Here is a 27783-nt window from a genome sequence, read left to right on the forward strand (position 1 = left end):
TTAAAACACTACTCCGTCCTTAGAGTAGAGTAAAATGTAGTATTATCCAGATATCAATGAATGACACAATCACCCTTAATTTTCCTTGATTAGTTCTGTATTCAAACTAGAAGTGAAAAAATTATTTTCTTACTATATTTAAACAAGAAGAAAAATAAAGCATGGTGGTGGCCTGGATCAGGTGATCAATATTGAGAATTTCTGTTTTAGTTTCGGCTAGTCTCAACTGAGCATTTCTGTAGACCAAAAAGAAAGAGCCAACGAAGGAAGGAGAAACGGAAGAGACCAGAACTCTGGGGATAAAGGATGCAGCCAGGTCCCCAGATAGGTGAATCAATGCTGAGTGAGCAAGGAGAGAGGACAGCCCTGGACAGACCAGAGGACCCCTAGCGGGGGTGCCTGCCCGCCCACCAGCCCACCCACATGAGCAGCAGAGAGGCGAGGGCCCGCTCAGCACCATTATGTCTTCTGAGCTGTTCTCTTTCTCCTCTCTTTCCAGCTAGATAATAGATCCCTTGAGGGGACAGGCCAAATTCTGTATTTCTTCGTATCTCCCTCCTTTCTTAAAACCGTGTGACCACGCAGGAGCCAGATACCAGTGCCTCATCCTGGCAGTGAGAGGAAGAAATCAGAGACAGAGCCAAAGAGGCAACATCTCCCGAATGGGGACAAGCCACAGATGAGGAACAGAAACGGCATCTTCGCCTTGTATGGAAGGGGTGGCCCAGATGGGACTGTAAAATACATGGAGAGCATAACTGGGCTATTTATCAGGAATAAGAAATAAAAAATAAAAATAAAAAAAACACATGTAATAAACTATCACATTATAAATAATCCTGTTAGAGCAGGGGCTCCGGAAGGAATCCGTTATCTCCTACTTCCCTTGCGGTGTCTAAATGCAAGTAGAGTTGATAACAAATGCATCAGTCCCAAGGAATTCAATGCTGCTTTTTAAAATTTTTAAATTAATACATGAAACACCTTTGCTAGCCCCTTCGCTCCTCAAATTACAGTTTTAGATAAAAGTTCTATCTTCTCGGAATCTGTAGGTTGGTTCTTCTGACTTCATGTTTAGTCTGAAGACAGTACTCAAAAGCACCTCTGCAATCACCCCTCGATTCTGGCTCCCACGTCCCCCGGCCTGCGTGGGGGACCTGTGTGTTACGGGGGAGAAGCGTGAGGTGCGGACGTGACTTCTTCCCATGCATGCGTGCCTCATGGAGAATGTTTTACTCTGACAACGCCAGACTGAAAGCCAGGCTTTCCCAACGCATTGTCCCACAATGGAAATGGGACTCTCCAGCTGTTCTCTCTGGATCTAATCAGGAGCCCTTGCTGGCAGGGCCAGCCCTCCGACTTCCCTGATTTCCCACGACAGCTTCCCCAATGGGCTACGGCCAACAGTGCTGCTTGTCTAGCAGAGTTCACTCTGCCCTCTTTCTGCCTAAGGAATCCCGATTTTTTTTTTCTGAGCAGCATTGTGTCATAAAAAAACAACAACTTGATTTCCCAGGCTCTCTAGACCCGAGACCAAGATAAAGTCTTGGGGGAAGATGTCCCTTCCGGAATAATAAAGAGCTAGTCCAGCCAGTGTAGCTCAGTGGTTGAGCATCCACCTATGAACCAAGCCAGATGCCTGGGTTGAGGGCTCGATTCCCAGTGTGGGGCGTGCAGGAGGCAGCCGATCAGTGATTCTCTCTCATCACTGATGTTTCTCTTTCCCTCTCCCTTCCTCTCTGAAATCAATAAAAATATATATTCTTTTAAAAGACAGAGCTTGGGCCCTCGGCCTCTCTCCGCACCTGGCCTGCCAGGGATGGTGCTGAAAATCTGTAGGGCCAGCAGCCACTTTGCCACCCTCAGGAGGGAAGCCAGGAGGCAGACACACACTGGCTGAGCCCGGGTTGGCCGCCTGCATGAGACAAATAAACTCCCTGTTGTCTAAACCACCGTGGTGGAGTGTCTGCTATGTGTAGTCACTTGGGATCTTAACTGATTCATATCTAAACTCACATGGAGCTCTGACACATTCTCATCACATCCCTCCCCGGCCTCGAACCTTCAGGGAAGCCGCGGAGTAGAACATGCACGCCTCAGCCGGACATCCAGGGTGCTTGACACCGATGCCTGAGGCGGGTGCCTCCTGAGCTCCCCGGGCACAGCCACACAGAACGCCCGCCTGCCCATCAGCGGCCTCTCACCCCCTCCCTGCCCGTCCACGTCCTAGTCTGATCAAGGGGCCGCTCACACTCCACCTCCCTCTCTGCTCTGAATGGGTCCCGCCAAGCGGATGAGAGTTCTTCCTCTTGAAATCTCAAAGCAATTCCGTCTGCCCCTCTCCCTCCTGTGTTCTCTCCAGGAGGGGCCTGTGCTCCCAGGAGAGAGGCACCTGAGGGCAGGACCTGTCATTCTGTCTGGGAGTCTCACCCCCACTGGTGTCCAGGGCCCGGGGTGCACACAGCAGCTGATTAACAGACAATGTCCCCACTCCCAATGCGTCTCTGTCTCTGCTGGTCCCGGAGAGAGTCCCACCAATAGGGAGACCCGTACAGGGAGCCTGTGTGACAGCAGGATCCCTGAGCTTGCTGCTGTATTGTTTTGACACCAGCGCAAGTGATAATGGGCTGTTACTCGAGTGTCAAAGCGCTCACTGGAGCCTCCTGCCAGCCTCCCTGCCTGTCACAGCCCAGTCTGCACAGCCTCTCCGCCCAGCACCATGTGGCTGCTGCTCAAGGAGCCCCTGTGGCTGGTCACTCCTCTCCCAGGGGGTCCAGGAGGAGCAGGGTCTGGCAGGGGTGCAGGGCACACCCCTTCCCTCCGGAAGTGATCCTGGCGTGTGTGTGTGTGGGGGGGGGGGGGGGGCAGGAGGGGGACGCAGGATGCTGTGGCTGGGAAGCATAACCAGGGCAGACTGCAGTCGTCTGATTGAGTAGAGCCACCGCCCAATCCCCCCACCCACCCACCCACCCAGCACAGCAATCCTGAGGGAGCATGCCACTCACATTCAGCTCAGAGTGCAAAAAGCTGGGGATAATAAGAGGAGGAAAAGTCCACAGGATGAGAGGAGGTGCAATTTGAATACAATCTAAAAAACAAAACAACTCAAATAGGAATGCCAGCCGGAGCGTTTGCATATTAAAATACAGGCTGTCCTTCATGGCAGGGCAGGCCTGGGACTGGTAGATGCCCCAGGACTACAAGCTCACAATGGAAATGCTGTCTCCAGTAACAGAATGGTGCTGAGTCTGCCATCAGTCCACTGGCCAAGGTCTCAAACAGGTAACTGCTCAAAATGAGCTAAAACAAAGCAACGGTAACATATATCATTAACTGAAACGGAGACTAAATCATCAATATGACGATACATCTCTGAGAAGAATGTTAATCATTAGCCATCTGAATCACTGAAAAGTGCTGTGTGGTATTGTTTTAACTTAGTAGCTACTATGTATACTATAAATAAAAATAATATTGCTTTGCAAGCATCTGGATACTAATGATGTGGACTGGTTAAAAAAATGAATGAGTGAAAGTTAATAAGAGAATATATATAGATATCAAAATTGCATTAAAATCCCATAAATAAGCTATTTAATTTTATAGGAAGGTGAATATTTCATTCGTGAGAATTTTGATTAAATGAATGAATCACACACACACACACACACACACCCATGAGATTGCGTTTGCTGGGTGCCCAGCGGCCCAGCACCCTCTGTGGCATTACAAACCTTCGTGATTAGAGACTAGATCTGTGGTGCTTGCACTGTGCTCTGCACTGGTCCATCTCTTGTTCTTTTTCTTTCTTTTTTAAAATATATTTTTAATCATTTCAGAAAGGTAGGGAGATACATATATGCCAAGTGAGCAATTGGAACAACCAGAGACCGGTTGCTATGACTTGCACTGTGACAGCCAAATGGCTCAATTGGGTCCCCAATCAGTCCCCTTCCAACCTCCTGCAGCCCCTCCCCAAGTCGGCCTGTCCCAATCAGCCCCCATCAGGGTGGCCTGGCCAGACCCCATCCATGCACAAATTTGTGCACCAGGCCTCTAGTCAATGATGAGAGAGAATCATTGATCAGCTGCCTCCTGCGTGCCCCACACTGGGATCAAGCCCACAACTCGGGATATGCCCTGATGTGGAATCGAACTACAACTTCCTGGTTCCTAGGTTGACACTCAACCACTGAGCGATGCCAGCCAAGCTAGCTCTTCTTCTCCTTAACGTGATGCTTCATCCTACTCCTCCAGGCCCAGCACACTCCCTGCTCCAGCCCCACCTGCCAACATGCAGCATCCCCACTGCCCCCTGCACTGCAAACGGTCACGGCGCAGAGGTGGCTGTCAGGTGGCCAGGCCTGGGCAGGGTGAGTCCTTGGAAGGTTAAAAATAGGACAACCGGACCCAGAAGGGAGTGGGCACTGCCACTTGGCAGCTGTCACACCATAATATTTGGCAGAAGGAACATTCTATTTCCATGTCAGTGAGTTTCAGTGTCTCCCATATAGGTGTCGTTATTCTTCTACACCAAGCTGAGTTGTTTTGCCTATGATCTCGCGGATGATCATTTGTGGGGAAATAAATAAATCTCAAAAATACACAACTTTAAAAACACGCCTTTATGTACAAATCTATGAATGGGTAATTATCAAATAGACTGTCCACTAATAATTATATTTGACTCTGAGGTACACCGTGCAATTTTTGATACCGATTTACCTTCGTAATTATACTTCCCTCAGAGTATTATTAGCTTTCAGTTGGGAATTCTAATATTAAAATAAACACACAAAAACACAGTGGGACCACACAGGTTCTCGCTATGGTTTCCCACAGGTAATCCAGGCCTACTTTTTTTTTTTTTTTTTTTCTTTTTTTTAAGGCTAGAACATTGCTCAGTCAAGGGCAGGGATGGGAAGACAGAACTATTTCAAATACAACGAGAAGGGAGAGGAAGAGTGGGAATGGAAAAGGCTGCGGGGTGAAGGAAAAGAAGTAGACACATCAGAACAAAACCCCCCCGCCCCTTCCTTTCTTATTGCCCTGGTCACAAGCTGATCGCATGATGTCTTTTGATCAACAAAATCCTACGTGCCCTGATCATCGGGAATTGGACCCACGACCTTGGTGTATAGAGATGATGCTCTAACCAACTGAACTACCTGGGCAGGGCTGACTGCCAGGCTTTTCATGTTGGTGCTACTGCTTTCCAACCCTGGTACCGAATAGAACATAACATGACTCGTGTCTTTATCTATCAGACTCTGTAGTTCTGCCAATGTCCCTATGTTGCCCTTTTGTAGGCCACGGTCATTGAGCCCAGGGAAAAGTGCGCAAAGCAGCAGGATCTCCCGGCAAAGCTGTCTCCAGCGAGAAGCTCCAGAGAGGAGAGGGAAAAGGAGGAGCCAGGATTCAGAGGCGACATGACATTCAAATCTTCCCTTTCCCGGGACACAGATACCTCCTGGTGACCTGTCCCCGAGGGAAAATATTTACATCCCTTCCACGCCACACAGTTGCACCCCCCCCCCCCAATCTGGGTGAGACAGATCCATGGTGTGATAGCGTCAGAAGAAGAGAAAAGAGAGAAGCGACTGACGGAGGAGGAGGAGTGGGAGGGGACGCAGCCTGTAGCTCAGCCCGGCTGTGAGGAAGGTGTGCTGACTCAGGTGGCTTCCTGCCGTCCAGTCGCACTTGTAGGAAAATAACTGGACACCTAGAACCCACCAGCGGAGAGGATGGAACCGATGCAAAACGGTTGTCATCTGACTGCAAAGCCAGCCGCAAACGTTCCCATTTGCCATTAATGAAAACGATGGCATCTTCTAAAATACACAAATTCAACCAGATCATTGGGGAGGAAAGTTGCACTGTAGTGACTTTATAAATAAATGAAATATATAAATATGCCCGCACTGCTTTGGGGGGGGTGGGGGGAAGAAATGGAAAAAGGCGATGTATTACAGAATACTTTCTCCACAAAAAGGGGCTTGGCTCCTTGCTCTGCCATGGAATGGGATTTTGTTGATCAAAAGACATGAATGTCAGAGGATCTATTCTTCTTATTCCATAAGAAATTAAAGAGATTAAGGAAACAATACTGGCAATTCTCATCCAGTATTTCAGAATGAGGGACTTTTTTTTTTTTTAATTGAAAGCTACAGAAAACAAAAGATTAATATTTGGCTTCTGCATTGTAAAGTAGTTAACACTAATAATTATAATAGTAACCAAGGTGTACCCAGCTTTTACCCTGTATCATACACTGTATATAGCTTGTTTTATTGAATCTTTCTAGCAATCCCGGGAGGAAGGTATTATTGTATTATTATATGATGAGGAAACTGAGGCAGAGAGCACAGAGCTGGAAAGCCTGCCGCTGCCCAGCACAACCAAGGCCACCAGCGACCAGCCCATCACCAGCCGTCCGTCCCTCACCCAGGACGGCACTCTTCCTTCCCCAGAGTCCCCGGGGCTGCAAACAGAACTGTTTTGGTGCCACATGTCCCAGAGCCTTTGGAAAACTCAGGACAAGCAAGCGACTGTGGCAGCGTGGGGACACAGGTCCTTTCAGAAGCGCTCCGGCTCGCCACGTCCCAGTGCTGGTGCGGGCCTCCCCCCGCCCCGCTGACCTGCCGCCTGCTCCTCCTGGTCCCGGGAAGACCTAGCCCAGTCCTCCCCTGAGTCCGGTCCCCTCCGGCCACAGCCAGCACAGCCTTCCCGGAAACCAGCCAATGCCCTAAGAGAGAATTTCTAAATGCTGCCCTCCACGCCCGTGCCCTGAGCGTGCCCTCCTCCCCATGGGATTAAACCGCTTATTTCGGGAGAGGACGTGCCTGGCAAAGCAGTCCTATTTAATAAGGTGACCAGACGTCCCGCTTTTGGCGGGACGGTCCCGATTTTTAACAATTTTGTCCCGCGTCCTGCGGCGTTTTTTTTTTAAAAAGTCCTGATTTTTTTTTAAAGATTTTTAACAATCTGTCCCGTGTCCCGAGCCGTTTAAAAAAAAAAAAAAAAAATCGGGATTTTTTTTAAAAAGCCTCGGGACGCGGGACAAAATTGTCCAAAATCGGGACCGTCCCGCTGGTCACCTTACGACCTATTAGAAAGCTCCGTTGGCATCCCACAGCTTCAGTGTTCTATGGAAAGAGTGAGTGGGGCTGGGGCTCCCCTGGGGGCGCCCTGGGAGCAGAGCCGCCTGGGCACGGGCCTGGGGGCCCACATGGGCTCGGAGCGCATCAGCTGCGCCTCCCATTGTCCCCCCCACGGCGCTGGCAGTGAAAACACCGCCATCCGTCTGGATTTGTCGGGGAACAAATCAGCGTTATCTGTTCATTTTGTAGTTTCATGTCACAGGTACTTTAGGAAGCATAATTCATAAGTCCTCGTGCAATTATGGAGGAAATTAAATCATCTCCCTTTTTCGCGAGCATCCAAATACTTCAGATGAAGTAGGAGGCACCTGTCATGTCTTTGAAATCCTCCTCCCCCCAATTGACTTCCAGAAGAAAAGGAAGAGGAGGGGGGGTCGGGTAGCGTTTTAATGAGGCGGTCTAGTCCTCTGAGGCCAGGCCTCATAGAGGCCTTTATTTATACTCTTAGTAACAGCCCACTGTAACACCGCATCATGCCATCGACACAATCATATATAATCAAGCCACCGAGGGGCCAAGGGTAGTGATGAGCCACTGCTTCAAAGAAGCAGAATGACTGGGTTTGGACATGTGCACCCTGGCTCCCTCGTTTCCTTGCTGTGTGTCCTTGGGGAAATTACCTAACCTCTCTGTGCCTCGGTCTCCTCAGCTACACCATGTGGATTATGTGGATTATGGTACCTATGCCACACAGGGTCTGTGATAAATGAATGAGTTCCCATCTGAAACAAGCTAGAACAGAGCCTGGCTCATGGAAGCTCTGTGCTGGCCAGCATTCTAATGGGCAACAATAGATATGCGGCTCTTTTTTTTTTTTTAACAAGTAAACATACATGGAAACAACACTTTATCTTACTGACTATGACAGAGGCATTCCAATGGGAGATAAGAGGGAAACACACTACTGATGGGTCCTTGGCTGAGTGGTACATTGGTGATTTCAGTTAACTTCAAGACAATGCCACCGAGATGCCTTATTAAGGACTATGGGACGCTCAGTCCCCTGGGAGAACGGGCCCCCGATTTACAACAGAGCTGGGCCCGTTCCTTTCATTTGCAGAGTTAAATTCATACCTGCCTAGAGACTACAACCAGTTCATAATCTTATTGTTAGCCACAACGGGACACTCCCCCTTGGTAAGACAGAAAACCAATTGTTGATCCTAATTGCGTTCATTTAAATTGCTAACGGGTACATTTTAATATCCACAGGGAAGGGAGGGGTCCTACAAATATAAAAAATATATATATAAAAGGAATACAGTAGCAAATTGTAACTTAAAGTGTTACATAAGAGCCCTAAACGGTTTGGCTCAGTGGATAGAGCGATGGCCTGCGGACTCAAGGGTCTTAGGTTGGATTCTGGTCAAGGGCATGTACCTTGGTTGCGGGCACATCCCCAGTAGGGAGGGTGCAGGAGGCAGCTGGTCATTGTTTCTTTCTCATCAATGTTCCTAACTCTCTATCCCTATCCCTTCCTCTCTGTAAAAAACAAACAAACAAACAAAAAACAATAAAATATACTTAAAAAAAAAAGTGACATACGATATCTCTGGTTTGTATACTTGAGGAACCATTGGTTTCATAATTTAAACTCATCTTTCATTATAAATGGGCATTTTTGGTGACATGAGTACATGTTAGTAGACAATCTGAGTTACATAAATCCTGACCCATCCTTGCTGTCTGTTATGAAACCACCTAAATATTTATTGAAAGCGGAATACTGCTCTCCATCCAAGAGACACCAACAAAATCACGGAGGGGAAGGAGCTCCCTACCAGGGAGCTCAGGCCTCCATGGGAGCAGAGGGACTCCAGAGGCACCCAGAAGGGAGACAGGAGGAATGGTGCCCGGGACACGCCCGGGAAAGGGGGCAGGGTGAGCGGCAAAGACACCTGGATGCCAGCAGGTCTGTCTCACACCTGCCCAGCTATGGGGTCGGCCAGTCTTAGAATTCTGATCTGCAGGAAGAGACAGAGAGAGAGGGCCCCTCCCTTTCCATGCCCTGGGGATCCAAGGTCAGGGTCAAAACAACCACCAAAAGGCACTCCTTCAAGCCGGGAGCCTTCTTGACTTGTTTTGACAAATTCCCTACCCATTAGGGGGCTGTCCTCAATCCACTTAAACACAGAAAAAGACCTTCCCAAAGTGTTTCCCCTGATGACTCCTTCAGAATATCTCCATCCTGCTGCCCGGAGCAGAAACCAGAGGCTGAAACACCAACTGTCATCAGCTGTTAGCTCCCGGGACATCTCTACCTCGGGGGCCGAGGTTGTGAAACTCAGTAACTCGCCCGCACGATGCTGTGTGTGTTCCTCAGCAAAGGAGAAAGACCAAGATGTGGGCAAGAACAAAACTGTCGTAAAAACAAAATATGAAATCAATTAACGAACGCTTCCTGAATGACACAATGTCCTTCTCCTCTTCTCCCACATTAAAGAACTTCACTCCGTACCGCAAGGCCGGGTGAGACAGCAAGCAGGTCAATGCCAAATGAAAAATAATAATAACAATAATTGGCCTTTCACCTGCAATAAACCAAACAAAAAAAAAAAAAAATCTCGTCTCCCATCAACGTGGGAGGAAGTCCCTGGTGGAGCAGCAGAGGCAGGCACAGCCTCAGCACTCCCCTCCTCAGGCACTGATGCCGCCCAAGGCTTTCTAGACAGAAAGCGAATGCCCCCCGTTTGACTTGAACACCAAAAGCTTGCCTGGCCGGCGTGGCTCTGTGGTTGAGCGTTGACCTCTGAACCAGGAGGTCACAGTAGGATTGCCGGTCAGGGCACAAGTGCAGGTTACAGGCTCCGTCCCCAATGTGGGGTGTGTAGGAGGCAGCGGATCAGTGATTCTCTCTCATTACTGATGTTTCTCTCTCTCTCCCTCTCCCTTCCTCTCTGAAGTCAATAAAAATTGTACATAAAAGAAAAGAAACCCAAAAGCTTCACTAATGTGTAGTTATTTAAAAAAATGATAATTAAAGAATATGTAAATTACATATTAAAACATTAAGTGGGAAAAAAAAAAAAGCTAGAAAAGAATGTCTGATAAGGCTGCCCGCTGTCATCTCTGGGTGGCTGGCCAAGTAGGGTGGGAAGGTGTCTTCTTTCCATTTTTCGTGTACATTTTTAGTTTTCTATAACTACGGTAAAAGCGTTTGTTTTTTATTAGACATAGATTTTTTTTAATATGCAATTTTATAAGGAGTCAGATATATAAAAATGGGGTCCAATAAATTAAGTTCTTATGATAACATGCCATCCCAAACAGCAAGTTCAATTTTGTTAGTTAAACTTCACACAAGCTCCCCGCCCCGTTTAAACACGTACCAGCATATGGTCAGCTACCAATTCCAAAACGGCAGCCTCTGGTTCGTGCCTATAAAACACCGTTCCTGCCGGCCGGAGCGGGAGACTGAATGGACAGACAGGCAGACCCCGGCTGAAGACACACACGTCCTCCGGAGCCAGGGTTCGGGGTCAGGAGGCGGTGTGCCTCTCAGTCTCCGTTCTCTCACTGGTTCGAGGTGGACAATAAATTTATCTTCTTCGGGGGGGTTAATGTGGGGACTGAGTGTGAAGCACCTAGAACAGTGCCTGCTAGGTAAGAAGCACTAAATAAATATTAGTTCTTGCCCTAGCCAGTTTGGCTCAGTGGATAGAGCGTTGGCCTGCGGGCTGAAGGATCCCAGGTTCGATTCTGGACAAGGGCATATGCAACCGTTGCAGGCTCCATCCCCAGTGGGGGACGTGCAGGAGGCAGCCGATCAATGATTCTCTCTCATTGTTGTTCCCATCTCTCTCTCCCTCTCCCCTTCTGAAATTAATAAAAATATATATTTTTTAAAAAATATTAGTTCTTAATAGAATAAACCCATTCATCATATTGACTTACTTAAATACAGCCATAGATTGTCTATCATGTAAAAATCTCAGTGTCCTTTTCAAAATCTAGACCGTGGCTTAATATAAGCTAATTCTGACAACAAATTTACATTTACCCTATCCCAAACATGAGTGAGTCCACATCGGTAAATTTTTCTGAAAACCGAGGTTTAACCTTTGAAGAGCCTATATCCTGTGTTTTTAATCCTCAAAACCCATTTGAAACCTTCCATTTTGTTCTGGCTAAGCAGCTATTACTTTATAGAAACCTAAATCTGCCAGATTTCTACAAGATGAAGAGCACAGGGCCAGTGTCTGAATAACGGGACGCCAGGTCCTCCCTACCAACCGTATCTTCCCCGTCCCCCGCTGGAATGCCAGATCCTGAGGCAGCGGCATCACTGACTCGGCCCTTTGCTGTGTCCCCAGCACCGAGCACGAGGCCTGGCACACAGCAGGCACTCCATAAATCCTCTGCTACACGAGTGAATAAGATATGTGACAGAACCAGAGCACTGAGGTGCAGTCTTTAAACCCTCCTCTGTAGTTTTCTTCTCCGGGACGTGGGGACAATAAAACTCAACCACGTTTCCTCCAGGGGCGTCCCACAGGCTAAATAAAGTGCTTTCTTTCCAAATAATGTCGATACACCTTCTGCTGCCGAGTGTCCACACCAAGTGTCCACACCAGGCCCTGAGAGTCCTCCCTCCCCGCCCAGGGGCCACAGTAGTCATCATAACAACACGTGACATTTAGACTTGTCCTTGACGACTGTGGCTCTGTAGCATGTATTAAAGAAACAAAAACAGAATCCACCATCAGAAGCTGGTGAAACTGGTCAGAGCTTTTGATCCAGAACACACTCCTCCCAACACAGGAGGCTGGGGAGGAGAGGGAAGGGCGAGGTGTCTGGGAGCTGGCAGCCTTTACCTGGGAGACGATTGGGCCTTGCGAAGCCCAGTCTTTTGAGGGCAGAGGTTTGATGCTGGAGCCTCCCATCTCTCAGCCTTTGATTTGTGACACTGACAGAGGTGTGTGTGTGTGGGGGGAGGGGGATGAGAGAGAGAGAGAGAGAGAGAGAGAGAGAGAGAGAGAGAGAGAGAGTGAGTGTGTATGCAGCCCTCAGCAGTCTTTCCACCCTGAGTGACAAGCCGGTGACACTGGAGGGCAGGTTTGCTGCGCTGTCCTGAGCAATAGGGAGCAATAGGTAACGTAATTCTCCAAACGCAAGAGAAGCAGACAGACAGAGGAAAACCTTCCTGTGTTTTTCTCACTGACACACTAACAATGTTGCCAACTACAGTTTTTGAGTAAGCAAGGAGTATGCACTCAGACTCTTCAGAGCTCTCAAAGCTGCCACCCAAAAACAACGAAACTTAACAAGCGCTGCTCTTCAAAGCCCAGCTCTGCAGATGCTCATCAAGGTGTCCACCTGACACCTCAGAGGCCGAACCCAGTGCCCTGAGTGACCCACCGGCCATGGAGGGCCGGTTTCCCCCAGCCTCTCGTTGTGAGTCCACCGGTTTAACCTGGATCATTTTACATGAATGACAAAACACAGAACTTACATGGCAAGTCCCCTCAAGGTCATAGGCACAAATGCCTAAACTCTGAGAAGGACTTTAAGCAATTTTTAAAAAATACTCCAAAGCTAATGACCATCATGGCCATGTGCCCTAATGGAACAGCTAACTGAAAACATTGCTATACACTGCTCCCATCATGGAAGACATAATGAGCTAGATTTTTTCAATGAATTATTTCTGATGGTGTGATTTTTTGTTAATGGGTAGGCAGCAAGGTCACACACACACACACACATACACACACACACACACACACACACACTGGCCTTAGCAGTTTTTATCCAATACTTCCTACTCAACCACTAGGCATCCAACCCATCAAGTCAGATAGGGTCATTCCCTCTGCTACGTTACACGGACAAAAATACCGTAATCTGGCCCTCATGTGAGCCACAATTATATATCTATACATGTGTAAGAATATGAACGGCCTGGCCGGCGTGGCTCAGTGGTTGAGCATCGACCTATGAACCAGGAGGTCATGTTTCGATTCCCAGTCAGGGCACATGCCCGGGTTGCGGGCTCCATCCCCAGTGTGGTGTGAGGCATGCAGAAGGCAGCCCATCAGTGATTCTCTCTCGTCACTGATGTTTCTCTCTCTCCCTCACTCTCCCTTCCTCTCTGAAATCACTAAAAATATATTCAATATATATATTTAAAAAAAAAGAATATAAACAAATACAAGAAATGCAGGACTATAAACGTTTGTATTAGGTATTTTCTTAAGTATCTGTAAGACAAGCATTATTTTCCCCCTTGGCAGAAGCAGTGTTTCTGGTTTTGCTGCGTGAATGAACAAACATATGTGCTCACACACATACATGAATATTTCATTGTATGTAGTGAAGGAGAGAAGAGTATAGGGGCTTGTTAGAGATTTGTGTTGGCCCAGCCAGTGTTTCACATTTTGGCCCGTCCAACCCTAATGAGGTTCATTGAAGCCTGGTTAAGAGCAATTTGGGGGTAGCTTTTTTAGCTCTCTTTGGAGAGCCACAGGATTTTTTTTTTTTTTTTTTAATGCAGCTTGTTTGTTAAAAGTTTGCTCCGAGGCCTAAATTTTCTAAATATGCACCTTTTTCCACCATTGCCCTTATAAAGAGAAAACTGCCGAGAGTATCCCAAACATCAGCATTTAATTAAAGAAGGGAAAGTAGAAAAAAGAGAGAGAGAGCCAAAGAAAGAAACCAAAGAGGCAAGGCAAGGAGAGAGATCGCTTTAAGCATGTTCAATGGGGAGAATGTCAGCCTCTCAGAGCAGGAGACCTCGGCTCCAGACAACACAGGACTGTCAACTACCCTCCCTCAAAAGAGAGGGACTTTCTGAATTCCCAGGTTAGGACTGAATCACTGATTGTTTATTGGAGACCATAGTATTTGCAGTATTTCTAGGGTAAGAACTGCCCGTAAGTTTAGCAAAACAAAAATTATTTTTGCATTAATTTACAGCAAACCTGAGTCTTAAAGAACTTTTTATGAGCAAGGGAGACCCACAGATTCAAAGACTTCATAGACACATCAACCAAGCGCAATCAATACATCGATTTGGGTGGCTCCCGGTTTGTATGGCTCCTGACACAGCAGACACTTAGAACAGTGTACGAGACAAACGCGGAAATGTGAACCTTGACTGAATATTTCAAGATTTTAAAAAGTTGTCTTTGTTTTGAAGAATCATGCTGGGATTGTGGTTATGTTTTTAAAATAAGCTTTATCTTGCCCTGGTCAGGTGGCTCTGTTGTTTGAAGCACCACAACCATACACCAAAAAGGTTGTAGGTTCGATTCCAGATCATGACACATATCCAGGTTGTGGGTTCCATCCCTGGCTGGGGCAATGCAGGAGGTAACTGATCGATATTTATATTTCACATCAATGTATCCTTCCGTTCCTCCTTCCCTCCCTCCTTTCCTCCCTCATCCCTCCATCCCTCCCTCCATTCCTCCCTCCGTCCCTCCTTCCTTCTCCCATCCTTTCTCTCTAAAAAAAAAAAAAAAAAAAAAAAAAAAAAAAAAAAAAAAATCCATGGGTGGGTGAGGATAAACATAAATAAATGAATAAATAAATAAATAAATAAATAAATAAATAAATAAAAGCTTTATGTTCAAGAAACAGTAAAATATTTGAAGTTAAAATATGAGGTATAGAATGAGCTTTAAAATATTCCAGTGGGGGAGAGGTGAGAAAAGGTTGGAGGCAGCTTATTAAGAAGCAAGGCTGACCATAAAGTGTTAATTGTGAATCCTAGATGATGAGTTCATGAGCATTTTAATACACTAGTCTCTCTACTTGGCATATTTTGCATGTTTCCATAATAAAACATTTTAGAGAATTAACTTAAGAACAGAGCATTCCAAGCACTGAACAGTCTAAACTGAAAGTGTATTCATTTCTAATGGCAAAATTTACTTTGTAAGTAACTTCTATGCAAAGTTCTCCCCAATAAAATGCTGGTTCAAAGCTAGTCCACTGGAAAGTTTATACTAATAAATACTAGATAAAATAATAAATATTTAAAAATTAAGCCATTCTTTTTATATAAATATCCTTACTATTTTGGTTTAAGTCTTACTCTATTTATTTATTGTCTTTGTTTTGTCTTTGTTTATTGATCTTTCAAAGAGAGGAAGGGGGAAGGGGGGGGAAGGGAGAGAAACATCAGTGTGAGAGAGAAGCATTGATTAGCTTCAACCTGTACACTCCCGGATGGGGGATCAAACTTCAACCTAGGTCTGTGTCCTGACCCTTCATCAAACCTGCCCCCTTCCAGTGCATGGGTGGGACACTCCAACCAACTGAGCCACACTGGCCAGGGCTATTTATTTAATTATAAATTAGCACCAAAACTATAAACAAATTCTATATGTATTGCTATTCTCTGAACCTCAATATTTGATATTTCTGAGCTCAGAGGGTCAAAAATCAACTAGTAACCTACACTCTACACTCTGCGTGTGTAAACTGCCAAATGTAAACTCCATGAACACAAGATTTTTTCCCCCAGTTTTTTACCCCCAAAATCTAGCAAAGTGACTGGCACATGGCAGGCACTGAATATTGCTGAATTAATTACCTGTGAAGATCAGAATCACCAAGCAATGTGCTTTCTTTTCATATCAGGAATCATCCTGGCCTCATAAGCAAGAATTGTATATTCATTACACAACCTGCAGTAGACATTAATTCTGTGAGGTTTGTTTTGGTTTTTTTTATTTACTTAATTTGTTTTTAATGAGGTATGTTTTGCTTATCTTGAAAAACCATCTCTATGTATTACATCATAGAAATAAAATATGCATAATTTGTCATTATCTAATAAATATAAACTAAACTCCCACTGATCACGTCTGTCACAGGACAGCCTGTGGTGAAGGACTCTGATAGTCCTATACCACAGGGAACATTAGTCCCCTGTTTATCCGCCTCAGTTTCCTCATCTGTGGAATGGGAAACATAGTTTACTTAAAAGAGCTTTTGTGAAAATGAAATTACTCAATGAATGGAAACTTCTAGAATAGTGTCTGACATAGAGTAACTGCTCAGTCAGTGTCACCTAGCACTATGAAGACTCTAAGGAATGCCTTGGTTTATACAACATAGGAACCTATGCATGACCTACTGACTTTTTAAAATCTGGAACAGAATAAAACAAGAGAAATTCATCTGTACTATGTACAAGTTTTCACATTTACAGATAAATTAGGGACAACGTGAACTGGTTATCAAAATGGGGGAATAAAACAGAAACTTCCTACTTCTTCAGAGAAGAATTCATGAAGTAGAATTTCCTATTTATATACTGTTTTCTGATTAGAAAAAAAAAAGATAAAATCCCACTTAGTCCATCCTGTTGACATAATATATTTCCTGACCTTTTTTTTCTGTGCTTATATGTGAAATTTTATGTAATTAATACTGTAGTGATAGCTGCATTACTCTGGGAGAGTGAGGGGAGGGAAGGAGAGAGGAGGAGAAGGGAAGAAAGGAGGGGAGGAGAGGGCAGGGGAGGGCAGGGGAAGGAGAAGAATGGAGTGATGAGTTTAAGTGGGAAAAGAAAATGGGGGTTTCTGCATAGAAGTTCCCTGGATTCACAGCCCTCTTCCAAGAGACCAGCAGACTCTGGCTGAGAGACAGGGACACACAGCCTCCTGTGCCCTATAAAATGTCCTTGCTGCTCACTGCAGCGTAGCCCACCTCTCCTGGGGAAAGCTAAGAGCCTGCCATCCTCAGCGCTTTGCATACACAAAGCAGCAGATCAGCTGCGTCCCGGAGCTCACAGCCCTGAGAATCGCAGCTCCTGGCGTGTGTGCTGGGAGGTGCGGGCTCTGGGTAGGCTGCGAGCAGAGTGCCTGTGATGTATGACGTATCCCGTGCCTGTCTCTCTCTTGGGAACCAGTTGCTGGTTTGAAATAAAGAAGGTTACTATGAAAAGGGGGTAGGGGTGGGAATTGGAAATCTCTGAATTCCATGTTAGTGGAGCATCTATCATCCTTTGAAAGTAAATTGTCTTTATCAATACAACCTCTGAGAGGCCGTGCCCCCTCAGAAAAAGAAACTGCCTCTCCCAGAAGGGGTGGGGGTGGAGGTGGGGGCGCTGGTGGAGGTGGGGGTGCTGGTGGAGGTGGGGGTGCTGGTGGAGGTGGTGCTGGGCCAAGGGGCATCTGTAATCATGTCGACATAAAAATAAAGTCTTGAATAAATCAATAAAACTAGAACAATAGGAAAAATAAAAATAAAATCCTCTGTCAGGTTCCTTCTACTGTCCCCAACAACAGTTCCACAGCCTGGGCCATGTATAGGTGGCTGATTACAATCTGAAAACAAGAAAAAGGGATGGCCCCACACCCAGGAGCGTGGGCCGGGCCCGTCACTGGGACTTGAGCATCACTCCCAAATAATGGCACCGCGAAGCCCTCCTGTCTTTTAAAGGCACCGCGAGTACCATTCCACCCCGATGACCGCAACTCGTTTCTGGCCACGGCCACGGCCACGGCCACGGCCACGGGGAAGATCGGGCCCCAAGGCCTCCAGCTCCACAGCAGGTGCACGGAGTCCGCTCCCCGCAGCGTGGCTCTGCCCGCAGGAAGGGCTCAGGACAGGCCATCCCAGGCGGCAGAGGACTGGCTGGGGCTCCCCACCCCTTGGGGAATTGCCTAAACACTCACAGCCAGAACCAACACCAAACAAACCAGAAAACGAGAGATGTGAAACCTCAGGCCTCGAACCCGAGGCCACACTTTGCCCTGCTGCCTCTCCCAGCCTCCTCCCACTCTGCTGCCCGACCGTCCCATCATGCTCTCTGCTCGTTCCATAACAACAAGCAGCCAACGGGCAGACCCCCCATGATGTAAACGACAGCAAAGACCTAATGCACTCGAATGTTCCCGGGTGCCCACCGCAGAGACCGAGCGGCCTGATGCAAAGCAAACTGCACACCCTGCGGCTGCTGCTTCCCTCTGGGAGGTTACAGGGCAGGAGCTAGTGAGTAAGACTCTGGCTTAGCTACACAATAAAGCACGACTGTGTCCCAGGGCTCCTTCCGAACGGCAATTCAACGTTTTAAACGTGCAATAGCTTGAGTTTTTTAAACCCGTGTTTTCACCAACTTTGGGGAGGCGGACATTCGCTTTTAACTTGCCCACAGTGTAAGTCTCCACTGCAGCCGGTCTTTCCTGCCAGCAGGCCACACGGGGCGGGTGTGTGTGTGTGTGTGTGTGTGTGTGCAGGGCTCTCGTCCGCACCACTGGGCGGAACGGTGTGGCTGCCCGGTGCACTCTTCCTGCGCCCCTTCCCGGGGCCCGTGCCAAGAAGCGAATCTCGGCCACTTAGCGCTGCGCGCTCCACATGTGGGCTCACGGCGCGCTGAGCAGCCTGCTAACGGAGATGGATAGCCTGTCAGGCAGGAAGCTGGCACGCCAGGATGCAAGCAGTGGGAGACAATGACCTTTACATTCAGAGAGAAATATCCCTAAAATGGCATGAAACGTTGGGGGGGCGGGGGGACGAACCCTTTATTCCATAGAGTGGAATGAAAGCGTGCTGCCGGCGGGCAATTTGCTGGCGATCGCCTCCTGAATCCTTCCCACCAGAAGGAAGGCCCTCGGGGAAAGGAGCCGGACCCTCCTTCCCTGAGCTGCTGTGAGAGCAGCGGACGCCAGGATGGGCTGTAGGCGGAGCAGTGGATGCCACCATGCTCTGTAGGCAGCAGCGGCCTGCCTGGCACTCCAGGTGGAGTTCGGAAGGCACTTGGGCTCACAGGAATCCCACCTCCTGGACCCCCTGTTTCCGGAGGGGTGGTTATTTTGGTAGAACTGAGATAGAATTCAGATACTTCATGACAGCATTTTTTTAAGGTGATGAATGATCAGCTTACAAAATCAGGGTCCAGAGCTTGAGCATTGAAACCCCGTCTCTTCGGTCACCCTGTTTGTTATTCTGCATAGACAGCCCCACCTCCCCTGGTGTCCTTATCGGAACAAATAGATGTTCTGACTGACAGTTCTTAGGAGTTTCTGGAAGGGGAACTCATCCGCAAAACAGCAAAGGCCCCTGGCACATCCACGCAGGTGAAGATGGCCATCGACAGGAGCAGACGTAGGAAACTGGGACAGAAAACAAAACCCCGTAGTCCCAGGTCTCTCTCCTCTAGTTGTAACTATTGTCATCAACTATGCAACTCAGTCATTTCAGCTGGAAAACAAGGATAAGCATTCCATTGAGTCAAAAAAAAATTTTTTTTCTATTCTTCAAGGTTCGGGGCTGTTTTTGTTGTTGTTTGCTCTGTGCGTCCTTTGGCAGAACAATGGGCTCTGCGCCGCACGCACGCTGAAACCCCGATGCCGTTTCAATACCCAATTCAATAGGTGAGAGGGATTGATCACAATAGCTCTGAGGTTTCTTTTTTTTTCTTCTTCTTCTTTTTTTTTTTAATGAATGGATCACATCAAAACCACAAAGCAGCATTCAAAGGCACAAAAATCAGATGCATCCATTTTTTGCCTATTTAATGAAAAGCCGATTGTAAAGTGCGGAAGTTGCAGTAAACACATTTTTTTTTTAAATGAGCGCTTATAAATCGTGTGCTAAAGTTTGGCAAGTTAGGGATGAAACACCTCAATCCCAACTCAAAAACATACCCATCTTGGGGACTTAGGGGAAATACCGCGGTTATCAATGAAAAACAAACCATCAGAAGCACCGTGGGGGGGGTCCCTTTGAAATGCAAGGCGATTTGGGGGGCTCTGGAGGTGCTGGTCCAATCTTTCCCAACGCAACCAGAACATGAGACTCCACTGCCAAGCGTGGCTCAGGGATTGGGCATCGACCTATGAACCAGGAGGTCACGGTTCGATTCCCGGTCAGGGAACATGCCCGGGTTGCAGGCTAGACCCCCAGTGTGGGGAGTGCAGGAGGCAGCCGATCCATGATTCTCTCTCATCACTGATGCGTCTCTCTCCCTCTCCCTTCCTCTCTGAAATCAATAAAAATACATTTATTTATTTTTTTTATTTTTTTTTGAAAAGACTCTGCACAAAGTATTCTGCTGCTCACTGCTTGAGCAAGATGCTCCATTTGACCATCCATCTCCCCCAATCCTTATTGGGAGAATGACTCCGGGGAGCACACCCTTCTGCACACCGGCACGGACAGAGCATGCGGCCGAGGGCGGAGGACGTACCTTGGGCCTGGGCCGCGGAGCTGTGCGAGTAGCCCAGGGCCAGCAGCGCCGTCTCCACCAGCTGGCTGAAGAGCACGTCCTTCCGCACCAGCACGAACTCGGCGTGTTCTTCTCTGTTGTCATATTCGAGAGAGCCGTCCAGCTGCTCCACCACGCAGAAGACAGGAATCATCAGCCCTGGGGGGACACGGGGCAAGAGCAGAACGCACACATTACCGGGAGCACCTCGGCCACCGCCAGGGAAGAGACGACAGTCGTAAAAGCCACTCATCTGTGACCCGTGAGGGTTTAGATTGCACAAGCCTCTCGTCAGGTGGGCCTAATGGGAGAGCTGTCCTCCCTCCTTTATTGCCCTCAGGCCGGCCAGCCTGCCCTGGCCATGGCAGGAGGCCTCCGATGCTAGTCATTAAGTGGAGGGCCGCACTCGAGTTCCCAGGTGGCACACAGGTGAGGTCCAGGCGGTGGCCTGCGGGCCCCCCCTCCCCACACCCTTCCCCTTCCAGTCCATGGTTTTATCATTAACTATCCATCAGGACGAGTATTTCCAGGTCAGATCTGCTTTGGTCGGAAAGGGCTGTACATTTCCCAATAGGACGGTAGGCTGGACTTCAGGGCCTGTGCCATGGTGTGACCCTGTACCAGAACCTCAAAAGGCGTGGAAGAGCCGCTTCTCCTGTCTATCTTACCTTTCTAAATCCTGATAAATAGGTCAGCCGTGAGCCCGCAATAACCCGTCCCTGAACGCCTGGACGGATGGTGAGCTCAGGCCACCATATTCATCAGAATGAAAAAACTCTGTCTTCTTTAGAATTACGATTTTTATCCGCCTACACCCATGACCCCTGGGAGGGGGACTGTCTCTCCTTGTGTTTTCGGAAAAAAGAAGTAAACTCCCCCAAAGAATAAAGCAAATTAGCCTCGTTAAAAAATCTGTTGAAATCTGTTGTCACTGAAATATTTCTCTGCTTTGTATCGAAGTGTGAAACGCTAAAAAATGCTTAATTTGCCAAAGATTTTTATACACTGTTTTTTTTTTTTATTTAAAAAAATAAAATAAAGTTGTACAGGAGTTTGAATCTAAACATAGCCAAGGCATGAGAAGATCGACATTTCACCAACATACAAGCAATAAGCATGGACTCTGTCCCATGGGACCTGCACCAATGGGGATGTGATGGACTCTCAATGGGCTCTGGGTCTTCTCTCTGTGCAAGGAAGATCCGAAGTTCCGAAGGATGGGGGGTGCAGGCGGAGAGAGGGGATGGGGGTGCGTGTCTCTGTGAAGGCCCCTCCCTCTGAAGAGGACCCCTCTGCACCATGCTGTGTGGGGAAGGGGGGGGGGCCCTTCCCTGTGGCCGGACCCGGGCAGCCTGACTCACACCCATCTGGACAGAGAGGGAGGCAGCAGACACTCCAGCTCACAGGTTTTTGTTCTGAAGATAATATAAAGGCACGACTGGTTCCCAGGTGCTAATTATTATGATTAAAGATACTAAGTATTGGGTGTCATTATTAAGTGCAATCCTTATTAACAGTAATAACCCTCATTAGGAGCTGCTATCATTAGGGATCGTGGTAATCGGTATTAAGCCGGCACAACACTCTAACAGGTCACACCGCATCATCCCTGACTCAGGGTCTGCTCTGGACAACTGCAAAGCACCGGCGCTGCTCAGACCGAAGGCACCATGGATGGGTGACTTATGGGAAACAGGAAATAAGGATGGAGCAGACTGACGGTTCTGGACAAATTAGAGAATGCAGCCTGGCCATGGGGTGCCTTACAAAATACATCTTTAAAGAAATGCTTATTTATTTCTTTATGCCCAGTGTATTCCCAAATGTAAGGAAGACGTGTAAGGAATAGTAAAAACTAGCTTTCCCCCCAAGTATCTCATTCAGGTATGAGATACTACTGTGTGCCAGGTGTCCCCCGTGGCACCAGGGAGACAAGTGAGAGCAAGTCTGATTGGCTGCTGCCCTCCATGCAGTTGCAGTGGCTGTAAAATCTTCCGAAGCAAGAATAACAGCATTTTATAGGACCCCCTCCTGAGAGGCTCCTCCGGCAGGGAGCAGCCCCCCTTTAGACCTTTGAGCTCTCACATACGGGTACCTAAGCTCTGTCTGAGGAAGCAGGCGGATTTCTACTTTTAAAGATTTCAATATCAAACATGCACACATAGGGCCGTGTCGGCAGGGGTGCCATGAGCCACCTCTCCACTGACACCTGCGTGTACGTGAGTCTCGATGCTGACAATCCAGATGCAGTTCCTAATGCCAAACCTGAGTGTCACAGAGAACACCTTCCCGTGAGTCCAGGGGCTCGGGGACCTATTACAGAGCCATTCCTCAGGAACCATAAATCCTCCTCAAGTGCAGGGTCAATGGAGAAAACTTAAGACCCTATTAATTCTTAAATACGGTATTCATAGTTCAATGAGCTCAATATGAAATACAGCAAGGTAGCACAGGGGTCTACTCCATGAAGTGTCAGTGACCGAAATCCCTCCCAAACATTTTAGTTCAGTGATTGGAGGAAGCAGTTGCTGTCTGACATGATAACCATAACCCCTCAGTCAAAGAGCAAACACCCATCCCTCACACGCATCCCCTGCTTTGTTAGGAAGAAAAAAGCAAGGGCTTTGAGGTAATGTATAAAATAACACAATATTAACCAGAAGGGTGCGATAATAAATGTGTTCTGAAGAAGTCCCTAGGTATGAGATACCAAAGAAAATCATAAACAGGTTATATTTGATCCCTAGAAAAATGTACCTCTTCGCTAGGATTTCAAACAGTTATGAAATTTTCACAATGAGGTACAACCCTTACAAAAGAAGGGGGCAACAGGAAAAACAAACTCAGTTCCCAGGGACAGTGACAAGAGAGATGAAAAACAGTACAATCGAGGTCAGTTGTGGAGAAGAAGAACATTACCGTCCAGGTTCTCAAAGCCTTTGGAAGCAACTCTGTGGGGGGTGGGGAGATGCTAAAAGAATGTGTACGAATGTATTCCAAAAGAAGGTGTTTATCTGTTTGGTCCCCCTCTCCCCTCGGTACCCCCCCCACACACACACACACACACATACACACACTCCAGGCAAAATGAGAAAAAAGAAAGAGAAAGGAAAAAGTGGCAACAGATGAAAATACAGAGACTCTTTGGAAAGCACTTCCAAACATGAATGAAGAACGGGGAAAATCACAAGAGAAGTCCGATGAGAGAAGAGAGAGAAGAGCCGTGTAAAACCCAAATCCTCTGACAACCAGAGTTAGAAATAACCACGAAGGGAACACAGCCCTTGCTCCCCAGCCCCAAGTCCAGAGCTCATGCCTGTTTCCTGCCTGCAGCACAGACCCACTTCCAGATGATCAGGAGACCTTTGAGCCTTGGATCGGAAGCCTCGCTAAGCCTTTTACAGTTGTGGGAGGGGAGGGAGCCGGGAGTGTAATGCAGGAGAAGGCACGGAGCCACGGCCATCGGAAAAACCACACGTGTTCTGCCGACGGGGCTGCGTGGTGAATGCTGTTGTCATAGAGGCCAGATAAGCGTGAGGCGCTCTCTCCCAGAAAAATGCTTCCCCAACTGTCAGTACTGGTGCTGCCCAAAGTGCCGCGCCATTGCGACATGACTTCTGAGGGGCGTGTGATTAGAAAGAGCCGCCCGGCCACGAGCACCGAGACCTGGAGGGAGGTGGCTGAGGATGGGGTGACTAAGCTCCGAGTCAGGATGCAGGCAACCCCGGAATCAAATCCGGGCACTGTTTCCCCTTCCCTAAGAGAACGACCGTAAATCATGTATTTGCTCTCAAATTCCTCCCAGCAAAATGCAAGTGGTAATATCCACATCCCAGAGCCGCCGTGAGGAATACACAGTGCGGCCTAGTTAAAGGGTCTGACAGCCCTCAAACCCTGGGAGCCATCTGCTTTCCTTCTTTTCAAAATCAGCATTCATACATTTTATGGAGAGAAATGTATGGAGAGAGACCAATAATTTTTTTTTCAGAGTCCCCTAATCAATATTCAGGATACTTAGTGAAAAGCATTGCTTGGTAATAAAAATATTACAAATGATCATTGAGTAGCCAGGTTTTATAAGATGCCAATAATAATGGCCTAAAAGGGTCAATGTGCCCAATAGCCAAATGGTAAAGGTGGTAAGAGCACCACACTTGAAAACTGCCTCTCCAATTCAACAGCCATCACCACGTGTGGCCGCTCAGCACTCGAAACAGGGCTAGTCCCGAACTGAGATGCACTGTAAGTATAAAAAACACACACTCAGTTTCAATGATTTAGTAGCAAAAAATAAGTGCACCATGAATAACTAAAATTAACTGATATAGAAATAATATTCAAAATAAAATATTATTAGATTAACTTGCATTTATTTCTTAAACATTTTTTTTTAAATAAAGCTACTGGAGCCTGGCTAGCATGGCTTAGTAGTAGCTGAGCTTCAATCTATGAACCAGAAGGTCACGGTTCAATTCCCGGTCAGGGCACAAGCCCAGGTTGCGAGCTCAATTCCCAATGTGGGGCACCAGGAGGCAGCCGATCAATGATTCTCTCTCATCACTGATGTTTCCATCTCTCTCTCCCTCTCCCTTCCTCCCTGAAATCAATATATATATATATATATATATATATATATATATATATATATATTAAAAACAAATAAATAAAGCTACTAGAATATTTAAAATTACATGTGTATCTCAAATATATATATATATATATATATATATATATATATATATATATATATATATTTTTTTTTTTTTTTCCTGCCAGACAGAGCTGCTCTAAGCAATCTGCCCAACACCAGCACATACGATGGCTTCCTGACACAGGATAAATTCATGAGAAACTGGAGGTTAGGAAACGGAACGACTGTCACGGGCACTTCTGAAGGCTCCTCAGCCATCATGCCTGTGTTCCAGGTCGTGGGAGGCCTGCGGGCAGGTGTCCTGTGCGTGATGTCTTCTCTGGATCAGCCAGCGAACTGCAGGCTCCTGCATTCCTAACTCTGTTAATCCCGCTCCTCTCACAGGGAGAGGCTTTTTCCCGCTCCTTCGTGTTAAAGAACAATGCCACGACCCTGCCATGAAAAGGCCTGAGGAGCAGGCATTCCTCAGCACTCGGGTGTCCAGCCTCGCCATGAACGACGCAGGAAGGCCCAGCAGACCGCCGGATTCCACGCCTTCCACGCACGTTAGGACACAAAGCAACCTCTGCTCTGCATGGCAGCTCCTCACTCATGAGCACTCTTCCATGTTTCCTCCCCACGTGGACCGGGGAGAGGGTGATTCTTACCCTCCTCTAATAAAGGAGGCAACTGAAACTGTGAGAAACTGCCCAGCGAGGGTGGCTCAGTGTCAACCTACGAGCCAGGAGGTCAAGGTTAGATTCCCAGGGAAGGTTCATGCAGGGATAGTGGGCTCCATCCTCAGTGGGGGGCATGCAGGAGGCAGCCAATCAATGGTTTTCTCTCATCACCGATGTCTCTCTCTCTCTCTCTCTCTCTCTCTCTCTCTCTCTCTCTCTCTCTCTCTCTCCTCTCTCTCTCCCTCCCTCCCTCCCTCCCTCCCTCCCTCCCTCCCTCCCTTCCTCCCTCTCCCTTCCTCTCTGAAATCAATACTCTGAGAAACTAAGGAACATGCTCAAAGAAACCCAGGGAGGCAAAAGAAGAGCAGTTCAAGCTAGCCAACTCTAAACCCCCAGCAGTCTGCTCTCTTGGGGGTCAAAAAATAACTCCCAAGCCCCCACCCACAGAGCTCCAGGGCCCCTCCCCACCCCGCTGGCTGTGTCCAGGGGTGACCTGCGCTGCTTGTCAGCGCATTCGCCTTCTCAGGGCCTGCCACAGGCCAGCACTGGGCCAGGTGCAGAGGAGGAACCAAACCCGGCCCCCAACCCCAGTCCCTCACAGGCAAAGAAAGGCTCCCATCGAGGGCCACACTCTGACGTGGGTGAGCATGGTCTCCAGCCTCCTTCCCGGCCCCTTGGATCCTGGGGCCACCTGTGCGCAGGCATGGACCTGCCGCCTGAATGTCAGGAGCCAGTCTGAGATGACAGGAGCTTAGCCCTCCTCCTCCCCTTTCCAAGGGCTCCTGCTGGGAGAAGGCCCGCCCCTCCCAGGGGCTGCCAGTACTTCTGGTTCTATCGCCTGAGGAGGTCCCCTAAGGGAAGATTCCAGAGGCTCCAGGGCAGAGCTTCCCTGCCTGCTCTTTGCATAAAACCGAACCTGCAGTAAAGCACCACACTCAGCTAGCCCCACTATCAATAAATCACAGACCCCTACACACCAACCAGTCCCACCAAGTAAATCGAGTGTGTCATACGGGGTCTTCAGGGGCTGGCAGAGAAGGGAGGGAGGGTAGCAGCTATCATTTCTTATTGCAAATTTACTGGAAAAAAAGCAAAACAACCCTTACTTGCTATCTAACACCTCTCTCTATCCTCTCTCTCTCTCTCTCTCTCTCTCTCTCTCTCTCTCACACACACACACACACACACACACACACACACACACAATCATGTTCACCCAGACAACAAGAGAAATAACTTGCCAATATTAACCTCTAGACACTTCCTTCCAACAATGGAAGTAAGTGTGAGCACCAAGAATTGCAACCAAAGACAGAAAAGAGAATACGGTTGGTGTCCCTCATATCCCCGCCCCTCTCTCCCTCCTCTACCCCCCAGGGTCTCAGCCAACATTTCCCAATGGACACAACAGATCTGTCCCACTCCCCTCATCTGCCTGCTGTGCTCTCCCAGGCACCGGGCCTCCCTCCGGCCAGGGCAGCCAGCAGTGCCACATTCCAAGGTTCCCCTCCTGCCACCGCTCCCCCAGGGGCTGAGCTCCAGCATTCCAGAGATAAAGAACCTAACCCTCACTGTGCAGCCGGAGGAGCACCTGAGTCCCCTGAGCTATACTGTAAACAGAAACACACTGTACCCCCATCAGCTGCCGATGAAAAGAACTTCAGGCCATGAGATAAGGACATGTCATAACCAGTCTTGGGATGGGGGAGAACACCCTTTAGGGGACTAGGGAGCCCCCCACAGGTGGACCAGATGCCCACTCCCAAGGCTCCTCCGTCTCCTCTGCTTGGGAACCACAGATTCCATGAGGAGTTTGTGCCATAGTCTCCTGTTTCCCTCTTACCCGGGAGGAGGCAGGCACAGAGGCAGAGGCGGGACAGCAGACGGCCTGGGTGGCTCCCAGGCGTAGGAACAGGTGATCCTAAGAAGATGGGGAAGGGGCGTTCCGCCTAATCAGCCCTCAAAGGGACAGATGAGCTGGAGGTGCAGAAATCAGATTCCGCCCCAGCGGCCTGTACCTCCAGAGCAGACCTCCAACCAGAGCTTCCGCAGGAAAGCTTCCATAGGAAGGCTCCTTGGGGGGTGCAGAGGGGATATGATCAAGAAATATTTTATCCTCCGAGTTCCCTCTACTAAAACCGGAAGCTCCCT

The 27783-nt window shown here is 48.0% G+C and overlaps 1 protein-coding gene across 2 annotated transcripts in view; it reads right to left on the reverse strand.

Moving 5' to 3' along the window:
* Positions 1 to 27783, reverse strand: part of SATB2 (SATB homeobox 2) — a 207282-nt gene that overhangs the window by 121018 nt on the left and 58481 nt on the right. For both annotated transcript variants that reach the window (XM_084893187.1, XM_084893186.1), the window contains one exon: positions 20305 to 20481. In XM_084893187.1, coding sequence (XP_084749313.1) covers positions 20305 to 20481 — 177 coding nt within the window. The remainder of the gene's footprint in view (positions 1 to 20304; positions 20482 to 27783) is intronic.

This window comes from Pipistrellus hanaki, assembly GCF_964339955.1.
Source record: "Pipistrellus hanaki genome assembly, chromosome: 8".
Classification (NCBI taxonomy): Eukaryota; Metazoa; Chordata; class Mammalia; order Chiroptera; family Vespertilionidae; genus Pipistrellus; species Pipistrellus hanaki.